This window comes from Emydura macquarii, unplaced genomic scaffold (assembly GCF_026122565.2).
Source record: "Emydura macquarii macquarii isolate MOO-44397 ecotype Brisbane River unplaced genomic scaffold, CSIRO-AGI_Emac_v2 contig_3019, whole genome shotgun sequence".
NCBI lineage: Eukaryota > Metazoa > Chordata > Testudines > Chelidae > Emydura > Emydura macquarii.
Window position 1 is genome coordinate 1,981,693 of NW_027133156.1, and position 15,932 is coordinate 1,997,624.

At 39.6% G+C, this 15,932-nt stretch overlaps 1 protein-coding gene across 4 annotated transcripts in view; it reads right to left on the reverse strand.

Annotated features, from left to right (window-relative positions):
* Positions 1-15,932, reverse strand: part of KLHL32 (kelch like family member 32) — a 206,472-nt gene that overhangs the window by 76,368 nt on the left and 114,172 nt on the right. For all 4 annotated transcript variants that reach the window (XR_010916570.1, XM_067530050.1, XM_067530051.1 and 1 more), the window contains exon 5: positions 8,627-8,725. Coding sequence is in view for 3 of the 4 variants with exons in the window: in XM_067530050.1 (XP_067386151.1) it covers positions 8,627-8,725 (99 nt within the window). In the remaining variant the exon portion in view is untranslated. The remainder of the gene's footprint in view (positions 1-8,626; positions 8,726-15,932) is intronic.

Genomic DNA, 15,932 nt, shown 5'->3' on the forward strand with positions numbered 1-15,932 from the left:
CTTAGTCTCCCAGTTGGAGTACTTAGCTTCATAGACAGACCAAGAGACAGCGGAGCGTAGTTCCTAATGCTGTCTTTGGGCTGCTTGTTCCTGCCCTGATGAATGTGTTCTTCTGTTGGTAGCCCTTCCACTCAACAACTGACAGAACATGAGACTCTTTCCAGAAATGCTGGTTCAGCACAGCAGCAACTGGTTGCATAATGGTGAGAACAAGAGAACTATAAAGAGAGTTTCTTTCCTGCATACATTTGATGTATTCTTGACATTGGAAAGGGTCACTGTTCCATCCACTGGAGAAAGCTGATGAGCTTCGCCTTTACAGTGATGGGCTGTTTTATATGGCATCACTCAGTAATATACATATATTTTTTTTAAAACTCAGTCATACTAAATATATCTTGGTTGCTTGGTGACCTTCAGATTTTTTCCAGCAGTTTAATTTGCTCTATATGAAAAACCCAGGAGCTAAACTCCCAAATGAGCTTGGGCTGCTAGCAATATAGAGGTGATGCTCTCAATCTCTGGTGTAAGAATTAATGTCTCTCTTTAGAAGTGTATCTTAGTGCAGGTTGGCAGTGTGCTGTGGGCACAACTCCAGATGGAGGAGGTGGGATAAGGGAGACTTAATACCTTATCAAACTCTGGCCCTGCATCACAAGATGAACAAAAAACTCTTTTTCATACACCAGCAGATTTCATTATAGACCCTTCCATTTAAAATATATATATATATATATATATATAAAATTTAAAATATATAAATAAATGTAAATAGTTGAGTGTCAGTGGAAGGAAATGGACAGGTCACATGTAAGATGCTCATACTCCCATGGCAACAAACATAGTATAAACACCTAGACAGACCAGCCAGAGAGAGAAACATTAGATGCTCTTCCTTGGGCAATTCCAAGCAGTTAAAACCAAATAGTAAATTTTGACATCAAATTTTAACTTTTTTAGAGGGGAAGATATAAAAAATTCTAAGAAAAAATTCTAACTATCAAGGAAGCATGAATGGCAATCAGGGACACAGCCCGTGACTAGGACTTCTGTCCTTCCTGGATATTAAGACAGCAGAACATACTGTGGGATCCCTACCTGTAAGGATTGTCAATAGCTCATCTGATGAGGAGAATAAATCACGTGTTAAAATATGCAACTGTCCAACTAATACATGAGAAACCATTTCTTAACTAAAGAGACCTTACAAATTACTGTCCAATGTCTAACTTCCCTTCTCTACAAAGGTAATAAAAAGCTAGCCAAAAAAAAAAAAAAGATCCAGTGCTACCATTTATTTGCCAGTAGCCTGGATTGCCATCTGGAAAGCTTTACTTTGGGCATGGTACAGAGACAGCATTTTAATTCTAGTACATAGGCAAGAGAAATATATCCCTACTCATCCTGCTGAACATCTCTGCAACAGTTGATTCTGGTGATCATCAAGTACTCCTGACCTACCTCCTAGGTGAATGATAATACTGTGAAAAGACTTATATCATGTGCTAGAAGGTTGTTTTAGGCAATTATTCTTCCACCTCCATAGCTCTGACTTACAGAGTCCCACAAGGCTCACTCCTCTTTCCCATATTATTCAACATCGATAGAAAGCCATTGGGAGAGCTAGTGAGACTTCACAGGCTGAAGTGTCATAGTACTGAGAGGTCACCTAACTCTATATCCCCCATATCAAATATCCACAGCACCAACTCTAAGCTTTATCAATGCCGGGTCGAAATCAGCACCTGACTGATGAGCTGTTGGCTAAAGTTGAACCCAGGCAAGACTGAGTTGATACTGATAAGAAGAGGGCAGCACTCTGAAGAACTTGTCTTCTCAATAGCATTCCCCACCATTGAGGACATATGCCTTCCCATTGTTCAAACAGTTTGCAGCCTTGAAGTTCTCTTGGGCTCCTCACTATGATTAGATGCCCAACTAAACATGGCAGAAAAAAACACCTACTTCTATCTCCAACTGGCCAGAAGACTGAATCCCATCTTTTCAACATTGACCTAACCACAATGATGATTTGTGACCTACAGACTTTTTTATTGCCATTTATATCTAAGAATGAAGCCACACACCTGATGAGATATTAAATAGGTGCATAATGCAATGACCCATCTGCTTAGCAGATCACTCAGTACTCTGTTCTCTGCACTGAATTCCCATTGAATATAGAGTCAAGTTTAAGATCTGTGTTCAGATATTCAAAGCCCTCTATGAAGGATGGGATTTTCAAAGAAACCTAAGAGATTTAGTCAAACAAAAGAGTCCTATTCAGTTACATTATATGAAGGCAGACAACTGAATTCGTAAGTGCTTTTATACAAATGCTAGAAGTCTAAATACTAAGAGCAGTGAACTTGAATGCCTGATATTAAATGAGGATATTGATATCAGAGGCATCACAGAAACTTGGTGGAATTATGATAATCAATGGGACACAACAACACCAGGGTACAAAATATATAGGCATGACAGAGCAGGTCACGCTACATATTTCCCCACCGTCCCAAAAAAGGAAGAGGACTAACAAAAAAATAAGGCCACCATGGCAACCTAAGTGAGTAAAATAGGCGGTTAGAGGCAAAAGGCATCCTTTAAAAACTGGAAGTCAAATCCTCCTGAGGAAATTAGAAAAGAGCATAAATTCTGGCAAGTCAAATGTAAAAGTATAACTAGGCAGACCAAAAATGAATTTGAAGAGCAAATAGCAAAAAGACACAAAAACTGACAACAACATACTTGAGTACATCAGAACCAGGAAGCCTGCCAAAAAATCATTGGGGCCACTAGAAGAGAAAGTGCTAAAGGAGCACTCAAGGAAGAGAAGACCATTGCAGAGAAGCTAAATTAATTCTTTGCATCAGTCTTCAGTAGAGATGATTGAGGGAGATTCCCACACCTGAGCCATTCTTTTTAGGTGACAAATCTGAGGAACTGTCCCAGATTGAGGTTTCAGTACAGGAGGTTTTGGAACAAATTGATATATTAAACTGAGAAGAGTGACCAGGATCAGATGGTACTCACCCAAGAGTTCGGAAAGAACTCGAATATGAAATTGCAGAACTATTGCACTGCAGGATGCAATGTATTTCTTAAATCAGCCTCTGTACCAGATGACTGAAAGATAGCTAATGTAATGCCAATTTTTTAAAAAGGCTCCAGAGGCGATCCTGGCAATTGTAGGCAGGTAAACCTAACTAGAGTACCAGGCAAATTGGTTGAAACTATAGTAAAGAACAAATTTATCAGACACGTAGATGAACACGATATATTGGGAAAGAGTCAACATGGCTTTTATAAACAGAAATCATGCCTCACCAATCTATTAGGATTCTTTGAGGGTGTCAAGAAGCATGTGGACAAGGGTAATCCAGTGGATATAGTGTACTTAGACTACCAAAAAGCTTTTGACAAGGTCTCACACCAAAGGCTCTTAAGCAAATTAAGCAGTCATGTGATAAGAGGCAAAATCCTCTCATGGATCAGTAACTGGTTAAAAGATAGAAAACAAAGGGTAAGAATAAATGGTCAGTATTCACAATGGAGAGAGGTAAATAGCAAGGTCCCCCAAGAATCTGTACTGGGACCTGCGCTGTTCAACACATTCATAAGTGATCTGGAAAAGGGGGTGAACAGGAAGGTGGCAAAATTTGCAGATTATACAAAATTACTTAAAATAATTTTGAGAATTATAATTAAGAATTATTTGAGAATTTGAGAATTATTACTTAAAATAATGTTGAGAATTATAATTAATAATTATTTGAGAATTATTACTTAAAATAATGTTGAGGATTAAGAAAATCCAAAGGTTTTTTGCAAAGAGTCACACAAGGATCTCACAAAACTGGGTGACTGGGAAACAAAATGGCAGATAAAATTCAGTGTTAATAAGTGCAAAGTAATGCACACTGAAAAACATAATCCCAACTACATATACAAAATGATGGGGTCTAAATTACCTCTCATGAAAGAGATCTTTGAATCACCATGGATAGGTCTCTGCTCAGTATACAGCAGCAGTTAAAAAAGGTTACAAAATGTTAGGAAAGAAAATGCCATGATATAAATGCATAATACCACTATATAAATTCATGGTACTCCCAACACCTTGAATACTGCATGCAGTTCTGGTTGTCCCATCTCAAAAAAAGGTATATTAGAACTGGAAAAGGTACAGATAAGGGCAACAAAAATGAATGGGGATATGGAATAGCTTCCATCTGAGGAGAGATTAAAAAGACTGGGACTGTTCATTTTAGAAAGAGATGATGATGGCGATATGATAGAAGTCTACAAAACTTTGAATGGTGTCAAGAAAGTGAATGGGGAAGTGTTATTTACCCTGAACATAACACAAAAACCAGGGGTCACCCAATGAAATGAATGGACAGCAGGTGTAAAACTAACAGGAAGAAGTATTTCTTCATACTACATACAGTCAACCTGTGACACTCATTGCCAAGGGATGTTATGAAGGGCAAAAGAAAAATTAGGTTAAAAAAGAATTAGATAAGTTCATGGAGGTCCATCACAGGCTGCTTGCCAAGATGGTCAAGGACACAACACCATGCGTTGGGCGTCCCTAAACCTCACTAGACGACAGGGGATGGATCACTTGATTAATTGCCCTGTTCTGTTCATTCCCCCTGAAGCATCTGGCACTGGCCACCGTCAGAAGACAGGATACTGGGCTAGATGGACCATTGGTCAGACCCAGTGAGGCCATTCATATGTTCTTAACGATGTAAAAGTCAAGAGAACCTGGAATTCTGACCTTAAAATAAGCAACTTCTTTTATTTTTGCCTGAATACTTTTGTTCCCATGTTAGGCGAAAATATAAACTTTTATCATTTAAAACTATGTTCTCTTTAGACTTCTAAACTTGAATCATAATTTTTTTGCAATCAGTTGTTGATCTTAAATTAGCAAAGATTTTTCCAGGTTAGAACATGGAATCCACATTAGGAGTTAAAGAGGATTTGGTGTTAATATGTGAAATATAGAAACAGAAAAATGCATTCAGTAAACCGAAATATCATACGGCTTGATTCCATAGTGTTACCAGAAATTTCTAAGGTATTTCTATTACATGATTTTTGCAGAACTGTCTGAGAGTCTCAAGGTTATTCTGTCTTATATAACCAAGACCATGCTAACCAAGCATTATGTTTAATCAAAAACTCGTATTAGTGATTTTATTCTTTTGACTTGTGTTTGTGATTAAAGCAATTTGTTACAGAAATCTTTCTGAGATTTATCAACAGATTCAATAACTTGTTCTAAGTTAATCTTTCTAAGAGCAATGGCATCTACCTTGGAGTCAAATGAACCTAATATATCTTGCAGAAAATGAATTGCAGTGAATTTGGGGCCAAATTCTCCTCTCACTCACACTGGTCTTGCACTGGTTTATTTGCACTGAGTGCTATGGAATTTCTCCTGATTTGTATTGGAGTAAGTGAAAAGAGAATAAGAATAACACGTTTTTCTTTGGTATCTCCCATTTAACCAATTTGCTTCTACTTGAAGAAAAAAAATGGCTCGGTCTGATTCCCACTGAATCAACAGAAAGACTCCCACTGACATCTATGGGAGTTCATTTGGGCTGGATTCAGGTGGAAGGAATGGAGTCAGACAGTTAATCTTGAATGCCAGTGTTGGCAAAAATTTAAGACTCTCTACAGAGAAACTAGAAAAACTATTATTAAAAACACCCTCAAGAAGATTGTGCTGCATCCAAACCAAAAATTACAGAAAATCCTAATAAGCAAAAATTCTGCATCAGCATCACACAACAATAATAAACTAGATACATTCAATACAATGTATTTCCTTAGGCTATGCTGAGCTAATGCTCAATATCTCAACAGTTCAAAAGAGAAAGAACACAACCAACAACATAGTAAATCGTGAATAGTGCAGCACCCAAGGACCCAATAGTAACATTAGAAAAAAGGCAAGTGTGGAAAGGGATTATTCCACTCCCCACTCCTTACCATTTGCATCATAGTGAGTGGAGTCACACTTGGAGAGACCCGCTGGGTCCCAACTGCAACAGGGATTAATGTTTTTAAGGTGGCCTGGTTAACCAAGACTCAGATTTTTAAAGATATTTAGGTGCTGCTTCACTCAATGTTGCAATGCCTAACTGATTCAGGAGCCTAAGTCTCATTTTCAAAAGTGATTTAGGCACTTAGGAGCCTGTATCCCATTGACTGTCAATGAGATTTTGGCTCCAACGCGCCAAAATCACCTTTGAAAATGAGACTTAGGCTCCTAAATTAGTTAGGCATTACAATGCTGACTGCTGCAACTCCTATAAATCTGGGCCTCATTCTTAATTTTTTTGGTGGTAGGGTAAAGGACTATATATATATATATATATATATATATATATTTAAATCAGTCAGTATCATGTGGACTTTAAATAGGCATTCGATATAATTAATTTGGACATTGGGAATTCTCTCTACATTGTTATAAAATGTATTTTGTCAGTGTCTAGAAACAGGGCCCAAGCATAATTTTTTCAGGCCCAGTACAAACTTGTAACACGGGCCCCCTCCCATACACCCATGGGGGTTGCAGCCTGGGCCAGGCCCACCAGAGCCTCTGGGCCCCAGTAAAGTGTATCCTCCCCCTGCCCCTGCCCCTCCCCCCCCTGTGGGGGCCCCGTCTAGAACGAGGTTTTAATAATAAACATGACACTCACAGACAGCTTTACTTGCCTGGACCCCAACCCTGCAAAGGAATTAATGCTGGTGAATTCTGATTCTGATTTAATGGTATAGATCTTCCTGTATGGATTCCTTGGCAGAATCTGAATTTAGTAAATAAGTATAATAAACAAAGGGCCAAATATTGAGTCAGTGTACACTGGTGTAGCTCCACTGATTTTCATGCAGCTGTACTAATCTACACTAATTGAGCCTGACCCAAATTACTGAACAGAAATATATCAGTGCTGTCAGAGCAAACAATTTTTTCCTAATTCTTCAGAAACTTTGAGCATCGATCCCATTTCCTCTTGATCATGTATATGCATACCAGTTTAAAATCATGCGGCATGACTTTACTCAGTTTGTAAAACAGGTGTAAATGACGGCCACGCCAATTACTCCTGATTAAGATGGGTGCGACTGACTGCTTGATCCTATTCTCACTCTAGCCAGAGGAAAGACTCCCTTTGACTTCAGTAGGATTTGGATTGGGCCATAAATGAGAGAATAATTTGTCTGTCGGTTCCAGTCTGGCAGTCCTTTCTCAGTGCGATTTTTGCAATATCCGGTTCATCATTATTATTCATTTGACAGGCTGCTGCTTGCATTGACTTCTTTAGGTTGTTTTTTGAGTAAGCACAACATATATCTTTGTATTACATATCAAGGACTAAATCCAAAGTGCACTGAAACCAATGGGAGTCTTTCCATTATCTGCAGTGGACACTGAATTGGGTGTATGTGAGAAATATTAAGATAGTTGCTTTTTCATGCTGCACTATCGAGAGGGACAAAGATAAAGTAATGTGTGGGCCCCGTGCCTCCCAGCTACCATCCCGGCTCCTTTTCTTACACTCTCCAATTAACAGCCTTTCTGGTTACACTTCCCTTTCGTTTTCTAAGAATAATGGACAGTCATTCTGTACCCTCACAGAATGCCAGGTGGGTGAAAATTTCACTACTTTACCATTTACATTGATTTCCTGATTGACTTACACTTCGCAGACTAACACCACCATTTATTGTAGCCATTGACCCTGACTGAAAGCACCTGATTGTGGATAAAATATAAAAAACTATAAAAGAAAGGGAAGAAAATCAAGTGAAATTGCTGCTTTTAACAGTGCATGCCATTGCTATACGTTGATGTTTTAAAGCTGCTGCTCTTGCTTGCATCAAAATGGATTTCATTTGGCCAATCCAAATAAACAGACATTTATTTTGTTGCCTCAGAATACTGGTACTATTATTAATACTACAGGAGAGTCTAAGGACCAGTCAGAAATGGGGCTCCATTGCGCTAGGCACTGTACAAAGAGTGACAGTCCCTGCCCCAAAGAGTTCACAATCTATATCTATCTATCTATCTATGGTACTTATATGGCTCCCATTACCGTGATATCTGAGGATCTCACAATCTTTAAATGTATTTGTTCTCACAACACCCCTGTGAGATAGAAAGTGCTGTTATCTCCACTTTACAGATGGGGAACTGAGACAGAGGGAGAGCAAATGACTTGCCCTAGGTCACATAGGAAGTCTGTGGCAGAGCAGGGACTTGAACCCAGGTCTCCCAAGACCTAGGCTAGCAGTACTAGACCATCCTTCCTCTCTAAATTTAAATAGACACAACAGACAAATGGTGGAAGGGAGACAGGGGTACAGTGTCTAACCCAAACTCACAGCAGATCGGGGGTATAGCCAGGATTCAGGTTTCCTGCCTTTCAGTCCAGAGCCCTATCTACTAGATCACGCTGACCACAAATTGTCCTAGTATTATCCCAATTCCGTAACATTTCCTATATGTAATTTATAATTATGGGATTAGTCTTGGAAATAAAGTTTGTCAGTCAAAGGGAAACAGTCAGTTAATTAAGTATAGAAGCCTTACCTGGATGAGATAATGAGAACATAAACTGAGGAGCTCCAACAGCTGCAGGTGACTCCCAGCTGCTAGCACATCCTGGATTACTCCTGGCTCCAAGAGAATCTATATTGAAAAAATGAAGATCTGTTGTAAAGAACTCTCCTAGGTACAGGAAAATATGGATTAAAAGAAACCAACATTTTAGGACTTCATAACTTTTAGACTCTGAAAGTAATAGGACTACTCATGTGAATAAAATTAAACATTTGTGTAAGTATTTTAAGATTTGGGGCTGTAGTTTAAAAAATTCAGCTATAATATTCAACGGGATATTTAGTCAGTGAAACAGATTTTAAAATCGTTCTTAAAGAGGCTTTTGTCCAACCTATTTACTATGATTCTCTACTGTGAAAGGCATATTATTTACTGAATACACCATCTTTTGCAAAGCCATACAACATCTGAAAAAAGCAGAATATAACAATATAATAAATAAAGTAATACAGTCTAATCATCATAGTAAGAAAAATGATGCATTTTAAGTCTTGTTTTAACTGATGCAGGAAACCCACACTCTCCTGAAGGAGAGAATTCTGCCCCAGATGAACCATGTGGACAACAAGGGACTATCTACATGGACAAAAATAGAAAAACGAGAGAAGTCTGACAAAGAATGGAGTGTAGCTGCATCTGTATAAAATAGCAATTAGGGATATAAATAGGGCAGGACTCCCAGTCCCAAATTTGCCTTCCCTGCTGACTCTGGGAATTCACTGACTTTGGACACAGTGGGGAAAGCAGCTGCAGTGTCTCTGGATGGAGGGGGTTGTGCTGCTGCTTCTTCTGAACTCTGCTGCCCTCCATCAAAAAACTTCCCCTTCAAAATTTGTAAAGCCACTACTTTGTTTTTTTTTTTAAATCTCTCCTTAAAACTCCTTGTGCTCAGGAATCCACACCAAAATCCTCAGGTCAGCCTTTTTCCACAGTGGTGTGATCATTGTCGACAGAGCTCAGGTACATTTAGGGAACAGAAAAGCTGTTTGCCAATCCCACACAAAAATGCTAAGGCTGGCTCTGCGCGTTAGAATTTTCAGCGTTTCCTTAGCCCAGGATTGAGTTGGCTGCTCAGTCAGGTGCTGCTTTGCAGATTTGACTGCCATTGCCACATATGCAACGGTGGCTGCAAGGGGGAATCCCATCTTGTGTCTTCCATCAGGCCTGCTAGGAGTGCATGGTGGAAGCATCATCCAATCGCTGCATTTCTCCCTGACACTGGCCATTCCAGCAATGCATGAGGAAGAAGTGAAGGAGAGGGGACAGGGCAAGGTGCTGCTGCTGCTGCTGCACGCAATGAATGTCCTCCAGCCACTCTCTGCACCACTACCTCCCTGTAGCGGATGAAGAGCCAGTAGGAAGGAAACTGGAGATGTCTCTTCCCTCATCCACCATCACCTTTATCCCCCACTCTTCTACCAGACAGGAAAAGCTGCCAGCATTCAGGGTACACACACCCACCTTAAGAATCAAAGGGGACCCATTTCCCAAGCACAAATCAGCCCATCACTAGAGGATTTCACCCAACCAACCTCTCTGCAGTCAGAGGGTGCAGGAAACCTACCAGACAGCACTTCTGCAACAATGAGGAACAACTTCCAGACAGATTAGCAATCTAGAGGATTCTTCACATGGTGCTGGTGAGGGGGAAATATGAAAGGAAAAGACGAGTGGAGATGAAACGATTAATCGACGCATACTGACAGGATTGATGAGGTTCTCAGAGCTGGATGTTGAGGGGAAGAGCTGATCCAGAGAACAGAAGGGGGTGCTATCTGCCAGTGCTAAGATATGGGATGTGGACTGGTGGCTGAAGAGGATCCTAATGGGAGCAGGAAAGAATCCACTGATTGTCCTTCATGTGGGTTCTTGCTGGAACGTACCAAAGGAAATTATGCCAGGCTGGGGAAGACTCTTAAGGAAATCGAGGCTCAGGTGATCTTCAGTGGGATTCTACTTGTCCCTAGAGGAGGACAACAAAGGTGTGACAAGATTCTGATGATCAACAGATGGCTCAGGCAGTGGTGCTATAAGTAGGGATTTGGGATGTATGGTCACCAGGAGGCATTCATGGACAGAGGACTGTTCTCTTGGGATGGACTGCACCTGAGTAGGGAGGGAAATGCACTTTTAGGATGGAGGCTGGCATAACTGATTCACAGAGCTTTAAATTAGAGAGTTGGGGGAGATGGTTGGGAGATGCCCAGGTAATCTCCATGCCTTATTTTAGCATTGAGAGGGAGGAAAATGAAGTAAGAAAGGACGTAACAGTGGGGAGCAGAATGGACATTAAGAGGAAGGATAGTTTAGATACCAGTCTAATAGGCAATACTGGCAGTAGAATGACTGTGCCAAATCAGGTAAGGAACGTGAGAGAAACCAAACAGCAAAAAGTAAGATGTTTATATACCAATATGAGGAGCCTGGGTAACAAAATGAAGGAACTAGAGCTACTAATAGAGGAATTGAAACCAGATATTATAGGGATAACAGAAACATGGTGGAATAGTAGTCACGACTGGTGTCCAGGTGTTGAAGGGTATGTGCTGTTTAGGAAAAACAGATTGTATATCAATGATGAGGTAAACTGTAAAAATATTAGAAGTGATGGAATTGATAAGACAGTCTGTCTGAGTTAAAATCACATTGGAGAAGAAAACTTCTAGAGTTTCCCATGGCATAGTGCTTGGGGTGTGCTATAGACCACCAGGATCTGATTTGGACATGGATAGAGACCTCTTTAAGGCTTTTAATGAAGCAAATACTACTGGGAAATGTGTGATTATGGGAGACTTTAACTTCCCAGATATAGACTGGAGGACAAGTGCTAATAGTAATAATAGGACCCAGATTTTCCCAGATGTGATAGCTGACAGATTCCTTCACCAAATAGTTACTGAACAAACATGCCATTTTAGATTTGGTATTGGTGAGTAGTGAGGACCTCATAGAAGAACTGGCTGTAGGGGACAACTTTGATTCGAGCGACCATGAGCTAATTCAGTTCAAACTACATGGAAGGATAAACAAAAATAGATCTGTGACTAGGGTCTTTGACTTCAAAAGAGTTAATTTTAAAAAAATTAAGGGAATTATTTGGGGAAGTGGACTGGACTGAAGAATTCATGGATCTAAAGGTGGAGGAGGCTCAGAATTACTTCAAGTCAAAGTCGCAGGAACTATCTGAAGCCTGCATCCCAACAAAGGGGATTCATAGACAAGAATTTATAGGGGAATTCATAGGCAAGAGCTGTAGACCAAGCTGGATAAGTAAGCATCTCAGACAGATGATTAAGAGAAAGCAGAAAGCCTACAAGGAATGGAAGATGGGAGGGACCAGCAAGGAAAGTTACTTCTTGGAGGTCAGAACGTGTACAGATAAAGTGAGAAAGGCCAAAAGCCAAGTAGAGTTGGACCCTGCAAAGGGAATTAAAACCAATAGTAAAAGGTTCTATAGCCATGTAAATAGAAAGAAAACAAAGAAAGAAGAAGTGAGACTACTAAACACTGAGGATTGGGTGGAGGTTAAGGATAATCTAGGCATGGCTGAATATCTAAACAAATACATTGCCTCCGCTTTTAATGCAGCTAATGATGAGCTTGGGGATGGTGGTAGGGTGGCTAATGAGAATGAGATATGGAGGTAGAAATTACCACATCCGAGGTAGAAGACAAACTTGAATAGTTTAATGGGACTAAATCGGGGGTTCCAGATAATCTCCATCCAAGAATATTAACAGAACTAGCACATGAAATTGCAAGCCCATGAGCAAGGATTTTTAATGAATCTGTAAATTCAGGGGCAGTACCGTATGACTGGAGAATTGCTAACATAGTTCCTATTTTTAAGAAAGGGGAAAAAAGTGATCCAGGTAACTACAGACCTGTTAGTTTGACTTCAGTAGTATGCAAGGTCTTGGAAAAAAATTTGAAAGAGAAAGTAATTAAGGATATCAAGGTTAATGGTAATTGGCATAAAATGCAACATGGCTTTACAAAAGGTAGATCATGCCAGAACAAACTGATCTCCTTTTTTGAGAAGATAACAGATTTTTTAGATAAAAGGAATGCAGAGGATCTAATTTACCTAGATTTCAGTAAGGTATTTGATACGGTTCCACATGGGGAATTGTTAGTTAAATTGGAAAAGATGGGGATTAATATGAAAATTGAAAAGTGGATAAGTAACTGGTTAAAAGGGGAGACTACCACAGGTCATACTGAAAGGTGAACAGTCAGGCTGGAGGGAGTTTACTCAGGGATAGGTTCCTCAGGGATTGGTCTTGGGACCAATCTTATTTAACCTCTTTATTACTGACCTAGGCACAAAAAGTGGGAATGTGCTAATAAAATTTGTGGACGATACAAATTTGGGAGGTATTGCCAATACAAAGAAGGATCGGGATATCATACAGTAAGATATGGATGACCTTGTAAACTGGAATAATAGAAATAGGATGAAATTTAATAGTGGAAAATGCAAGGTCATGCATTTAGGGATTAATAACAATAATTTCTGCTATAAACTGGGGACACATTAGTTGGAAGTGACAGAGGTGGAGAAGGACCTGGGTGTATTGGTTAATCACAGGATGACTATTATGAGCTGCCAATGTGATGTGGCCATGAAAAAAGCTAATGTGGTCCTTGGATGAATCTGACGAGGTATTTCCAGTAGAGATAGGGAGGTATTAGTACCGTTATACAAGGCGCTGGTGAGACCTCATCTGGAATACTGTGTGCAGTTCTGGTCCCCCATGTTTAAGAAAGATGAATTCAAACTGGAACAGGCACAGAGAGAGAGACTATTAGGATGATCCATGGAGTGGAAAACCTGCCTTATGAGAGGAGACTCAAAGAGCTTGGCTTATTTAGCCTAACCAAAAGAAGGTTGAGGGGAGATAGGATTGCTTTTTATAAATACATCAGAGGGATAAATACCAGGGAGGGAGAAGAATTATTTCAGTTCAGTGCCAACGTGGACACAAGAACTAATGGATATAAACTGGCCATCAAGAAGTTTAGACTTGAAATTAGACACAGGTTTCTAACCATCAGAGGAGTGAAGTTCTGGAATAGCCTTCCAAGAAGAGCAGTGGGGGCAAAAAAACCCAGCTGGCTTCAAAAATGAGCTTGATATATTTATGGAAGGGATGATATGATGGGACAGCAATTGACTCATCTTTGACTATGTAGATATGCCAATGGCCTGTGAAGAAATGTTAGATGGGGTTGATTCTGAGTTATTACAGAGAATTCTTTCTTGGGTGTCTGGCTGATGAGTCTTGCCCACATGCTCAAGGTTTAACTGATCGCCATATTTGGGGTCAGGAAGGAATTTTCCCCCAGAGCAGATTGGCAAAGGCTCTGGGGTTTTTTTGCTTTCCTCAGTAGCATGGGGCACGGCTCACTTGCTGGTGGATTCTCTTTATCTTAAAGTCTTTAAACCATGATGTGAGGACTTCAATAACTCAATCATAGGTTAGAGGATTTTTTGGTTTTTTTTTTTACAGGAGTGGATGGGTGAGGTTCTGTGGCCTGCATTGTGCAGAAGGTCAGACTAGATGATTATATTGATCCCTTCTGACCTTAGAGTCAATGAATCAGTGGATGGGAGTTGGGGATTATTTTATTTAGGGAATATCACATGTAATCACCAACTACCTTGGAAACCTTTTGAGGGAGCCCTTTATTAAAATTTTGGCAGTGTACTGATGAGAATTGATGCTTTCCCACTGTATTCTGGGAAATTTTAGGCAGCATATTTTATTTTTGTTTGTTTTGAAAAATATTAAATTGAGAAATGACAGGAAAAAGCACACAAGCTAAAATCTAACTGTTTTAAGCTTTATAGAATTCAGATGCAGAAAACTACACATAAGCCTTGTCCTTACAGAAGTATCACAGAAGCAACACTGTCAAATGCTATAATAAACTATGTGTTACCGATTGCAGTATGTCCAATATACTTTGTGCCTCTGCATAAAACTGTTCATTGTAAATTTTACTTTTGACATTTCTTATTAACATAGCTGAGAAAATGGGTTAATTTAGATCTAAAGAAAGCTGATTGTGGTTATAATATATGTTGGGGTTTTTTAAGTGATAAAACTGAACATAATAAACTAAGTTTAGTCATACTATGGATGAATATAGCCAATAGAACAAACAGGTTGTATTCCATAATTAAACACAGCAATAAATATTATTTATTTAGAGATTTTTTTTACATACACATGGAGACCCATTCCATTCTCTGTATACCCCTTCCAATATTTAAAACTTAGAAATCAGTAAGTACACAATGAATTGTTATAACTTAGCCATTATCCACCTCCATACAATTCTCATTCATCCCCAACACATTTTACTAATACACAAATCAAATGCTAATGCTGGCTATCGTGAAAACTACATATAATATAACTACATTCCATCCCTTCTGCAGATACCTACCAAAACCAAAATAGAACACTGGAGCACTTTGCAAGGTAAACAGAATGTTACAAATCCAGCGTACCTAGAACTTGTATAGCATTCATTTTCAAAGCACTTTAAACACGTTATCAAATTCTTAGTATTATCTCCATTTTAAGGATAGGAAAATGGAAGCACAGAGTGCAAGTGCCACTGATTGAGTCTCAGAAAAGGGATGAGAAACCCAGGGCCTAATTATCCTGTCCATTGCCCACACAAAATCCCTACTGATTTCATTGACAGTTGAATGGATGCACCTGACAGAATAGTATGGCCTCAGTTGAGAGCCCCCAGTCTTGTGGTCAGATCATTAGACCACACCTCTTTCAGGAGACCAGAAATTCTTCGTATTGGCGCTTAAGAGTTATTGAGGAATCTCATTCTTCAGGAATCACATTACAAATGACCAAAACTAATATTAATACACAAAGAATGGTACACAGGCCCTCAAGTAATCAACTTCAGACAATAGATACCACATTCCTTGAACGTTTGTATTTTATTTGGCGTTTATCCCTGTAACCAGTTTTCTCTGGAACACAGAACTGACAGATTTTCCCTTTGCAGTTTTGGCTTTACACCACAAGGGGCCACTCTCTCACTGCTGTGAAGAAAGCTACAGCCCAAGCTATTTTTTCTTCTACCCACCCTGCTGGCTGCTTTCCCTGTAGTTCTGTGCCACCCACTGAAATGCAGTGCCAGAAGAAGAAAAGCAGGAGGGGAGACACTGGAGACAGTCACATTCCCCTGATGGGGACAGAAGAAAGTACCCATCCACAGCAGTAATATTAATTGTACT